Raw genomic sequence first — 11,724 nt, forward strand, 5'->3', positions numbered from 1 at the left:
ACAACCCGGTGATCGCTCTCTAACAGGGCGACGAGGGGAGGATCGCCGGGTAGGATTATGCTATGCTATGCTACTTGGAGATGCTACTTGGAGGACTTCAGTCTACTCTCTTCTACATGCTGCAAGACGGAGCCTGCCAGAAGCGTAGTCTTCGACAGGACTAGCTATCCCCCTCTTATTCTGGCATTCTGCAGTTCAGTCCACCAATATGGCCCTTTACACATATACCCATGCATATGTAGTGTAGTTCCTTGCTTGCGAGTACTTTGGATGAGTACTCACGGTTGCTTTTCTCCCTCTTTTCCCTCTTTCCCTTCTACCTGGTTGTCGCAACCAGATGCTGGAGCCCAGGAGCCAAACGCCACCGTCGACGACGACTCTTACTACACTGGAGGTGCCTACTACTACGTGCAGGCCGCTGACGACGACCAGGAGTAGTTTAGGAGGATCCCAGGCAGGAGGCCTGCGCCTCTTTCGATCTGTATCCCAGTTTGTGCTAGCCATCTTATGGCAACTTGTTTAACTTATGTCTGTACTCAGATATTGTTGCTTCCGCTGACTCGTCTATGATCGAGCACTTGTATTCGAGCCCTCAATGCCCCTGGCTTGTATTATGATGCTTGTATGACTTATTTTATTTGTAGAGTTATGTTGTGATATCTTCCCGTGAGTCCCTGATCTTGATCGTACACGTTTGCGTGTATGATTAGTGTACGGTTGAATCGGGGGCGTCACAACTGGTTAATTGTAGCCTATGATTAATTGATAGATAGATCAATAAAGCAATTCAATTACAGTCCGCGAGTGGTCTAGGGGAATTGTGGTAGCCTGTTAGTTGGGCCTTGGAACTGTTCTCCTCGGAGCTGAGTTGCGCCCCCATGGTGGCGGATAGGCCTTCCACACGCTTGGATACCACACTGCCATCCAACAACAAGTGGTGCAGTAGATGCATGTGAGATCTGCACACGCACACGCGTCTGCTGGGTCCAGTGCTAAGGGAGCTTGACCTAACCAACAAAGAACTTGCCAAAGACGTTCTAATCTGCCAGCTAATCTACAATGAAATTCTAGAATCAACCAAGAATTCTACCCTGCACTCAAATCTGTTGTTAACCAAAAGATGTCTACCTAATATACTAATCCCAAATCCAAAGGATTTTTTTAACAAATAAGAGGTATATTTAATGCAACACCAGGAAGAATGATATTGTTGCACCTTGAGGGCATGCTTCATGGAAATCAATTTCTACATCAGCAAGGGACAAACGCATTGAACGACATCACTTTGATATAGAATAATGAAGAGCGAACATGAGACAACTAAACAATAAAACATGAACTTATGTTTATTTGGCATGCAAGAATTGAAGCATACATGATAAAGATGAAAAATCAGTAAAGATGTATCTACAGAACCTCTGAGCAGCAATACATATACTTTACACCGCTGATGTTCTATAGCTAGGATCTCCAGTTTAACCAAATATCACTACCAAAGAAATGGAAATAAATAGTTCACAACCTTGAGCTCAGTAAAAAAATCCTAGAGCATGAATGCGCAATCGTCCTCTAAAGGAGAGACGCAATGACTTGTAATATTTTTTCATTTTAGTTTCCATAAGAGCTTATTCAATTTTTTATCCAAATTGATCTGCCTAAATAGTCAAGCTGATACTTAGAAGGCACAAAGTTGAAAGACAGTTGCAGAACCTACCATTGCATTTGACTAAGAAATTCACAGAATTTTAAGATGAGACAGAAACAACAACGTTATATAACCAAGGAGCACCAGTCAAATCATGCATCGTGTAGTTCTTAATGGAAACAAAACTGTATATAATAACTTTAGTTATCTATCTTCAGGATGAAAATCATGGGAAAGAAGTGAACCAGAATCAATAAGTTCAGTGAGAATCTACCACTCATGATCGCTGTCAATATACATGTGAACACTTCTGTAGATTTCTTCAAGGTCAATCATTTTCTTTAAGACAAGCTCTTTCATTTTGCTAGCTTTCGAATGCTTCAGTCTCTTGACCTCAACCTCTACCTAAACAACGGGGGGAAGGAATTTCACATGACAATTAGTATAATTTAAAGAAATTAGCTTGATGAAAATACAAAGAAAATAATTAAATAAATAGACAATCAAGAATCAACTGTAACCTTCTTAATAAGGTCATGTGCAAGGCATCCTTGAGGTATCACTATATTTTGTGAGACTGAAATCAAAGAAGTAACATGATCAAAGCATTTCTGTTCATCTAATGGTGTGTCCGTTAGACTCCATAACTCAATGAGTGTGCCTCCAAGATCTTGTAGCTGCAATAGATAATGCAAATTTCAACAGTGTGGATCTTTGATACAAAGAAATATGGAACAATATTTAGCAGAAGTTGAAAGGTAAGCATGCTAAAGTGCACAAGTCAGTAAACCATACACTGTCAGGAATAAAACTGAATTAGGATGGCAAACCATGTCATCTATAGTGTATGTAAATCATAATGGAATGGCATAAACCAAATAAGTCGAACTACAAAAGGTTTACAAACATTCATGATATGCTTTGCTAAGCTGAATCGCATTATAAAAAGTCTCAAATTCAATGACTGCCTTACTGGAGGTCAAATAGTAAAACAATATATGCCAAGGTGAAAGCATTGAAGTAAGATAGATGCATGCTCCTGCTTTTATTAAATGTACAGGTACATTGAACCATAAGAGTGACAAGCAAGACAACATATTCGACAGTTCAGAAAAATAGATCATGATATGATTTGCTAAGCTGGATCATATTATCAGGCAACTACTCAAACACAATGACAGGCCCATACTGGAGGTCAATAGTAAAACATATAGACTAAGGTGAATACGTTCAAGATACACACGGACCTATACTTTTGTTAAATGACTAACATGAACAGCAAACACCAGGACCTTCCGGAGCCTCTGTTTCTTTTCTTGATTTAGTGCATGAACTTTTCCTGCAAGCCTATCAAGTGTGCTATCACTTACACTCATGGATTTGATTCTTTCCAATTCAACAAAGCTGGGATGAACTTCATATAATGTCTTCTTAAGATCAAGAGACATCATGTTGCACATTTCATTAATACACTTGATCTGACCATCAATCTTTTGCAGTATGAGATTCTGAAAACACATCAGGACAAACAATTTAAGCGTTAGAGTTGAAAGATTAAAGAAATGATAAGCTTATACCAGGTGCCTAACCTTTTCTGTCTGGAGCTCATCACTGTCCCTTTCTCCCTCACCTCCCTATCTCCTTTCTGTCCAGGAGCCGCCATGGATTTCTGTCCAGGAGCCGCCATGGAGCCGAGCGGGAAGCGCGCTCCGGCCTTCCTCCGCGTCACCAGCGACACCCCTCCTCCTCCCCAAAATCGCCACGTACGGATCCGGGCCCTGCAAGCTCCGTCCGCTGCCTTTCTGCATCGAACGCGAGCCCTCCCGGGCGGCGCACAGTGACGAGCTCGGGAGCGTGGAGGAGAGGGGGATCTGAGGCTTAACGGTGGTTCCTGGTGCTGTGCTCGCCGGCGCCGACCGGCGGGCGTCCCGGCACCGGATGGAGCATCGCCGGGGTCGGTCGCCTCCTGGCGGCTGGGATAGAGAGGTGAGGGAGAGCCCGCCGCGGGGCTGGCTGGAGGTGGCCGCGGCGGCAGGGGCGGGCGGCGCGGGGCGGGGCGGGCTGGAGGTGGCGGCAGCGGGGTCGCCGACGCGCGGCGGCGGCGTGGGGCAGGAGGTGGCGGCAGGCTGGGCTCGAGATGGGATCGAGGAGGCTGGGCTATTATTATTTTTCTTTTCTCTCATGCATACCGGTTCGTGCTGACTTATACCGAGGACTGCGGGTTAATTTTTATAAATCTAGGGGCTTTTATGCAAAATCGCGCGCGACGCCGTACGGCAGAAACCCAATTCTCTTTGTTATTAGGTAAAAATAAAGATAAAGATAAAAATGATACACTGCTAAGCGTATTCACCAAAAATAAAAAGACTAAATGAATTCGCATCTTCTTCTAAAAAAATCGCATCTCGGCGCGAGCATACAAAGTGTGCCCTCGATGAATAAGTTCTACGTAGATAGATCTAAGCGGCCCATAGCCCGACACCAGCTGCCATGGCAGGAGGAAGTGGAGGAGCTGGGGGAGGAACAGGGGGAGGGGACTCGTTGGCTCGCAGGGCCTGGAGGCAGTACCTGCTCCAGCTGCAGCGCCACCCACTCCGCACCAAGGTCTTCGCCTTCTGTTGCAGTTTTCACTGGATTTGATTGATTGGTTTGAGGAATTTTCTAAGCCTGGGTTAAGTTGGCTAGTGCAGATGATCACTGCAGGGTGCCTCGCAGGCGTCAGTGACTCCGTGGCGCAGAAGCTCTCTGGATATCAGAAGATTGAGAAGCGCCGCCTCCTGCTCAAGATGGTGAGGTTGCTGAACGATTTCTTGTTTCTTTTTCTTGATTATTGCTGGTGTAGATGTGAGGCGTCCTCATGTTTGTGGATACTAGATTGATTCTGTACATGGAGTTGCGTTTCATCCTCTTAGTAGGGTAGAGGCTTTAGTTGTAGGAGGACCATGTGAGTGGGAGTACTCCATAAGTGATGTATAATTGGAACAATGTTTCTTGGGATTCAAATGAACAATGATTTGACGTTACGTAGCCCATGATTTCACACTTCAGAGCTCGTTGTAGGTCTGAGGCAATTTGGATCAGTGTATTAGAAGGAATAGAGAGGGATTGGTGTAATGCATTGTTGTATTGCTTGAGCCTCATGGGCATATATATAGGAGTACATGGTCAACTTGGAGTACAAGATGATTCCTAGTCTATCCTATGTTTCCTAATTAATCACGATACTCAACATCCCCCCCGCAGTCACAACGGTAGCGACACAGATGGTGAGACTGGAGAAAAATCCCAAGGTAAGCCGACTGACATCCCCCCGTAGTCGTAATGGTCGATGCACCGCGGGAGTTGTGGCTGGAGTGAAAACCAACGAGGTTGCTCAAGCAAGGCGGGTCGGGGCGACTGATCAGGTCGGTGGCGCGACGCGGATGGAGCGGATCGCGGGCTTGCGGGTGATCAATCCGACTGCACACGCGGTTGGGGACGCTGCTCGGTGATGATGATGGCGGCGCGGACAGTGAAGCGAGGTGGTCGAGCAGACCTAGGCGACGACGGCCGTTGGGGAACGGCGTACGGACGAGCGGATAGCGCCTGGCGCCCGAGCGGTTAAGCCCGAGCGAGCAGCACAACACCGAGGCCCGAGCGGCGAACACAGCGCCATGCATGAGACGGCCATACGGCGGCGGAGGAGACGGTAGGTGATGCAGGAGTCCGTTCGGAGCAGGGCGGCGACGGCAGGCACAAAGCGACCAGCGGGCTGACACGCGAAGGACAGCCGTGAAGGCCGCTGCGTCGCGCGAGGCCGTCGGGTCGGAGAAGAGGCCGGGTGGTCGCACCGATGTCGGAGTAGAGGCGGCGACGGCCGGTGTAGACCGACGAGCAACTGACGACGGCCATGACAGGCCGGCATGACGCGCGAGGCCGCCGGGGGGTCACGCCGATATCGGAGTAGAGGCGCGCGGGGGTCGACGGCGGCAGTGGGCGACATAATCCGATGTATGATCGGTGAACCAAAAAGAAAATACCTGCGAAAACGACCGGCAGAGAGAAAACCTTATCAAGAGATCGGAAAAACTCACCAGGCCAGCCCATCAAGAATCAGCGGACGAACCTTGCTATGGGTCGCGCGGCCCCCAGTGGAGGTCATGGAGATCGACCTCCCCAGGGGCGGCGCGTTGCAGAAGCGTGCGGTGGCTAGGTCTAATAACTTGTGGCTGATACCATGTTAGAAAGAGGGATTGGTGTAATGCATTGTTGTATTGCTTGAGCCTCATGGGCATATATATAGGAGTACATGATCAACTTGGAGTACAAGACGAGATGGAATAATTCCTAGTCTATCCTATGTTTCCTAATTAATCACGATACTCAACACAGTGGATGCGATGTGCCGCGTTGGTTGTTATTCTTGTGTGATTTGAGTGCCACACATAGAAATTAGTGGGAACATTAGTTGCTAGTGCTCATTGCAGACTTATTAGTGGCTAGGTATCCTGTACAGATTTGTCACATCTGACCTCATCTCAGAATGATGATTCACATTATCTTTGTTTTGGTTCTTACTTGCTTCTCTGACGTAGAGCTACTTCCCGTTGCCTTGTTATGCTTCACTTGTTCATATATATGTTGGTGAATTGTTATGGTGTGATATACAATTGCGTCAAAGAGGAATGTATGGCATAATGTACAGTTGTGTTAAGGACAGTATGCATCCACACTATCTGTGGAAATCTGTTAAAGATATCTTGTCCTTGGCTTTTGGGCAGAGGGCTTCTCTATTTCGTCTATTGTCTTGACTAATACTATGTTATTGGATTTCATGAGGCATCATAACCTAAACTCACAGCAAGTTGTGTAGTTGTGTCATATTAAAGTAGATGAAATTGAAGACTGACGCTTCTAAGACTTTAGATTAGACAAGAACATTGATTTGAACCCTGTGTTTCACCTGTTACTTCTCTAATGGACCAAAGATATTGACATCTGATGCACTTCAGATAGTACTGCACAAATTGTCAACAAAATTTATCCTCTCTGATGTTGCTAACTTGTAAGAACATAATTGTAGATGTCCATTTGTGTTATATGCTTCCCTTGTGTTGTTTATGATGCTTTCTTGCATGCATTTGCGTGTTCTAATGTAACAGTGTGCTGATTTTTTGCTGCAGATATTTGGGTTTGCATATGGTGGCCCATTTGGGCATTTCCTGCATAAAGTGTTGGATTATATCTTTAAAGGGAAGAAGGATACCAAAACTGTAGCTAAGAAGGTATAACTTTGACCATCTTAGAGCATCTGCAACCGGACCCCCAACTTTCCCCCTATATGTCCGGGGAGACAGCCCGGTCATGAGAGAGAAGGAAAAAAGTCACCCAACCGGACCCCTCAAATTGTCCTCATGTGTCCGGGTTGTCCACGAACCCTCATATCCAGCCCATATGCGGGGAGGATATGAGGGCGCTCAGGCGTGTCCGGGCAGTCCACCACGCTGGATTTGGCCCACCACGTTCCACTTTCTCTCTTTGTTTATTCTTTCTTTTCTGACGCGTCCGCGGAAGTATAGGGGGTCAAATTAGCTCAGTCCGGTTGTAGATGCTCTTATAATCAACACCATTGTTCACTTCTTTCTTGTGGTGGCCATGTATAAAAAGTTCTGCTGCCAATGATAGTGCACATATAAGTGAAGCACAGTACATCCTGGTATTGCAAAGGTTTGACTTAGGTTCCCGCAAAAAAAGTGTGAATTTACCATACTAGTAAAGCATCAGCAACTTAGTTAGTCTATGATATCTGTTGCCAGCAAATATTCCCACATCATGATTGAAGTCAAACAAGCACTGGTGGACAATCTATACTTGATGGTATGTCAGAATGCTTTGAGATGTTTCATACTATTTTCAGGTGTTGCTGGAGCAGATCACTTCCTCTCCCTGGAACAATTTACTCTTCTTATTCTATTATGGATATGTTGTTGAGAGTAAGTCTGTAAGTGTCAAATAGTTTGATTTTGTACCAATCGGAAGAGTTCCCTTGGCATCATACCATGCCAACTGCCAATGATGATTTGAAATTTTACTTGCCATCTTTCGAGTATGTTACTTTGATATAGCAGGAGGTATTAGCATAGTAGAGTTTAGGAAACCGTTTACTGAACAAAACATAAGAACCAGGCTTTTCTGTACTTTTCTCAGCTTGTTGGTCCAGAATATCCCTTTGAGTTTCTTTCCTCCTTCTAGTCATGACGTTTGAAACATACAGCAAACCTTATTAAACATACTCCCCTTAATATTGGAGGTCATATAGATCTAGGGTCCAAAGACCAATCACTTATATCTCTGTGTGACCGAGATATCTGTAAACTGGGGGAATCAGTTTAATCCTACCAGTTGCCTGAATCATGTAATAGTGTTGTGTGTTCCAGTAAGATGGTTGCCTTTAAATCGAATGGAAGTACTGAATCTATAGATATTTTGTCTGGTTAGTCTACTCCACTACGTATTATTTTTTGGGGGGAGGTCTACTCCACAGCTACTCATGGGTTATTGACAAGTCGGAATGCAGAGAGGCCTTTGAAGGAGGTGAAGACTAGGGTGAAGAAACAATATTTGTCAGTGCAATTGTCTGCTTGGATGGTATGTAATTTGCTCTCAGTATTGCTACTTGCCTTACAATTTGTCGTTACAATAGATCCTCTCAATGCACAGTTTTGGCCAGTAGTTGGTTGGATAAACCATCAGTACGTGCCTTTGCAGTTTCGGGTGATTGTCCACAGCTTTGTTGCATGTTGCTGGTAATGTTCTTTTGCCTTTGGTAGCTTCTTTCCCAACTGAAAAGGCTTGCTCTTATGTGGTCATCTTTTTGTTTCATGAAGGGGGATATTTCTCAACCTTCGCGCCAGAGCCATGTCTTTGAAGCAGTCATAGACAGATTTAGTGGGGGTATAACACTGCTCCATCATGGTTCAAACTGGCCGGAGAACAAAGGATGCTGATTGCTATGTAATATACCGTTGATTGTCCTAGGGTATTTAAATAGTGGGATTTCGATACTTGTTTGGCATCAAGTTGCAGATTTGTTTGTCAGCGCATGCGAGGCCGCTTATCTGATTCTCTGTTGGTAGTACTGTTTAAGCTTTATGACTGAAACGTAATTGAATTATATTAGCTATGGATATACTTGGTCTACTTTTGAGAGCAAATAATTGTTTTTTTCCATGAGTGGAAGTTCTGGTCGTTCCAAGTTTATGTTCTAAGTTCTGGCATGTAAATCTCATGTTTGACCACATGTACTTCGTTGGTCAATGCATAGATGGTTAAGGCTTTACTATTCCAGGTACCACATGCTCCAAGGAACCGTTATCCTTTCTTTTTGGAAAAAAACTTTTGATCTTTTCATCTTCAATCATCGTAGTACAACAAAAAGTATAAATAATAAAAATTGCATCCACATCCGTAGACCGCCTAGCGACGACTATCAGCACCGAAGCGAGTCGAAGGCGCACCGCTGTCATCGCCCTTCGCCGCAGCCGGACAAATCTTATTTTTGTAGATAGTCGGGGAGTCGTCGTGCTAAGGTCCCATATGACCAACGCATCAGAACAACCGTTGTTGATGGAGTAGCTTAGGGCAACTTCAATGCATGACCCCAAATGGTCCGGCCGCATCAGTATAGGGGTAAACGGACAGAAAACACGACCCAATGCGTGGGAGCAAACGGACCAGCGTCTATATTTGGTCCGCTTTCGACCCATTCCCGATCCAACATGGGCCGAGTTTGGATCGCCACGTTTGGATCGAAACGGACGCGCGGGGCGTGTGCCCTTGTCCTCCCCTGGCCTACCCGTCGCTGGCACAAACGCCCCTTTTCTCTTCCACTGCCTTCCCTCTGCCCTCCGCCCCCGCCATCGTTGCCGCCACCCCCCTTCCCGGCCGCGTCGCCTTCCACCAAGGCCGTCCAAACCACGACCACGCCATGCCATAACCGTCCCATGCTTGCGTTCTGGAAAGCTTTTGCCAGTGTTCGTGGTTCCTTGTTGCCAGTGGGAGAGAAGCTACGGCCGCCAGAGTCGCCCGTCGACCCCTACAACTTCCGGTGGACGCTGCATTGCCGTAGGGCGCCAATGACCAGCACCGACCCCAACCTTGCTTTGTTGCCTGTGAGGGGAGCTCGACGTGCTCTTTCCGGCCACGTCTCCACCACGACCGCAAGGTGTTCGACGCTTTGCTCACAAGGTACAATGGATAGCGGGGATGAGTATTTCTTTCACAACTTCATTTGCTCATCGGATGATTCATCCTTGGATCATGAAGAGTTTGTGGTGGATGTATTGGTCGCCCATGACCACATTAGTAGGAAGCGGCCTCGGTTGGGGGATCAATCCCCGGCCATGCTCCGGCCTTGAACCGCGTAGGGAGAAAGGCCATACCCTTCTCCATGCCGATTACTTCGAGAATGCCACACTCTTCAAACCGCATCAATTTCGTCGCCGATTCTGAATGGGGAGACATGTGTTCATTCATATTCGGGAGGGAGTGGTAGGATATGCCCCATACTTTGAGTGCAAAGAGGATGCCCTTGGCAAGCTTGGCTTCTCTTCTTACCAGAAATGCACTACGGCTATCTGCATGCTTGCATATGGAATTCCTGGTAATCTTGTGGATGAGTATGTTCGTATGAGTGAGTCCACATGTCTCCTCTCAATATATAGTTTTTGCAAGGCCGTGGTGGCAGTGTTCGACCTTGAGTACCCGAGAGAGCCAACTGCCGCTGATACAGAGAGGTTGTTGGCGATTAATGCCGATAGGGGCTTTCCGAGCATGCTTGGTAGTATAGATTGTATGCACTGGAAGTGAAAGTACTGTCTATTAGCTTGGCAGGGGCAGTACAAGGGGCATGTGAAAGGTGCCTCTTTCATACTTGAGGCGGTGGCTTCACAAGATCTATGGCATTCTTTCTTGGGCATGGCTTGTTCTTACAATGATATCATCGTACTTCAACGTTCTCTAGTGTTTGCAAGGCTCGCAGAAGGTCACTCCCCATAGGTCAACTTTGAGATCAATGGCCACCATTACAACAAGGGATATTACCTAGCTGATGGTATCTATCCCCAGTGGTCAACTCTTGTGAAGACTGATAGTGCTAGTTATTGACTAGAGGGGGGTGAATAGGCGATTTTTATGAAAGTCTTCAAAACACAGTTGCTTTGAAGACAAACAGGTAAACTAAACCTATATAGTAAGCAGCGGAATGAAGACTACACTAGGCAAGCATTAGTCAAGCATACATATAGTAAAAGCATGAAGACTATCTGCAACTAGGTAGACATGATCAATATGGAAGATAGTACGAAGCTAAACAGATGTAAGTCTTCACATAATGATGTCAAACGAATCAGGCAGGCAAGCAATGACTTCACGAAGACAAACTGTAAAGTAAGGAGAGTACGGGATAGAACCAGTTGCTTGGTGAAGATAAGGATTTGGTAGACCAGTTCCAGTTGTTGTGACAACTGTATGTCTGGTTAGGGAGGCTAAGATTGAACTCAGAAGACTGTGTCTTCACCTTATTTCCCTTGAGCTAAGGACACCCAGTCCTCGCCCAATCACTCTGGTAAGTCTTCGAGGTAGACTTCCAAACCTTCACAGACTTCGTTCACCGGCAATCCACAATGACTCTTGGATGCTCAGAACGCGACGCCTAACTGGCTGGAGGATTCACAGTCCTCAAGTGTAATAAGTTTTCGGATCACGCAGACAGAAAGACTTAGTGATGCCTAACACTCTTTGGCTCTGGGTGTTTTGGGCTTTGTCCTCGCAAGGATCTCTCTCTCAAATGCTTTGGAGGTGGGTTGCTCTCAAACGACAAAAGTTGTGCACTAACTTTGAGTAGCCTCCAATTTATGATGTAGGGGGTGGGCTATTTATAGCAAGGAGGCAACCCGACCTGATTTGTCCCAAATGACCCTGGGTCACTAAGGAACTGACACGTGTCCAACGGTCAGATTTCAAACACACGTGGCAGCTTGGCTTGGGCTACAAGCAAAGCTGACTCATCCAGCTCTGGATAAGGTTTGCTCTCATTGTCT

At 46.1% G+C, this 11,724-nt stretch overlaps 2 protein-coding genes across 7 annotated transcripts; one reads left to right on the top strand and one right to left on the bottom strand.

Moving 5' to 3' along the window:
- Positions 1-738: 738 nt before the first annotated feature.
- On the bottom strand, positions 739-3,733 carry LOC119343793 (65-kDa microtubule-associated protein 1-like). 5 transcript variants are annotated; one of them, XR_005166271.1, is made up of 4 exons: positions 3,235-3,733; positions 2,893-3,153; positions 2,167-2,322; positions 739-2,050 (listed from the first exon to the last, which is right to left on the bottom strand). XR_005166271.1 is itself a non-coding variant. In XM_037614563.1 (4 exons), the coding sequence occupies exons 2-4, from the start codon at positions 3,103-3,105 to the stop codon at positions 1,916-1,918; spliced, it is 480 nt and encodes a 159-aa protein (XP_037470460.1). In that variant the 5' UTR covers positions 3,106-3,153; positions 3,235-3,733; the 3' UTR covers positions 739-1,915. The 5 variants fall into 5 exon arrangements, 2 of the variants coding, with proteins under 2 accessions (XP_037470460.1, XP_037470459.1); XR_005166269.1 differs by having other exon boundaries at positions 2,938-3,153; positions 3,235-3,731; XR_005166270.1 differs by having other exon boundaries at positions 3,016-3,153; positions 3,235-3,730.
- A 217-nt stretch (positions 3,734-3,950) lies between these two features.
- On the top strand, positions 3,951-8,854 carry LOC119343794 (peroxisomal membrane protein PMP22-like). Of its 2 annotated transcripts, none has more exons than XM_037614566.1 (7): positions 3,951-4,249; positions 4,336-4,434; positions 6,808-6,909; positions 7,542-7,617; positions 8,202-8,272; positions 8,393-8,430; positions 8,512-8,854. In XM_037614566.1, exons 1-7 carry the CDS (start codon positions 4,136-4,138, stop codon positions 8,561-8,563), a joined length of 552 nt encoding a protein of 183 aa, XP_037470463.1. In that variant the 5' UTR covers positions 3,951-4,135; the 3' UTR covers positions 8,564-8,854. The 2 variants fall into 2 exon arrangements, with proteins under 2 accessions (XP_037470463.1, XP_037470461.1); XM_037614564.1 differs by having other exon boundaries at positions 3,956-4,249; positions 8,345-8,430.
- The last annotated feature ends 2,870 nt before the right edge of the window (positions 8,855-11,724 follow it).

Source organism: Triticum dicoccoides, unplaced genomic scaffold (assembly GCF_002162155.2).
Source record: "Triticum dicoccoides isolate Atlit2015 ecotype Zavitan unplaced genomic scaffold, WEW_v2.0 scaffold14065, whole genome shotgun sequence".
NCBI lineage: Eukaryota > Viridiplantae > Streptophyta > Magnoliopsida > Poales > Poaceae > Triticum > Triticum dicoccoides.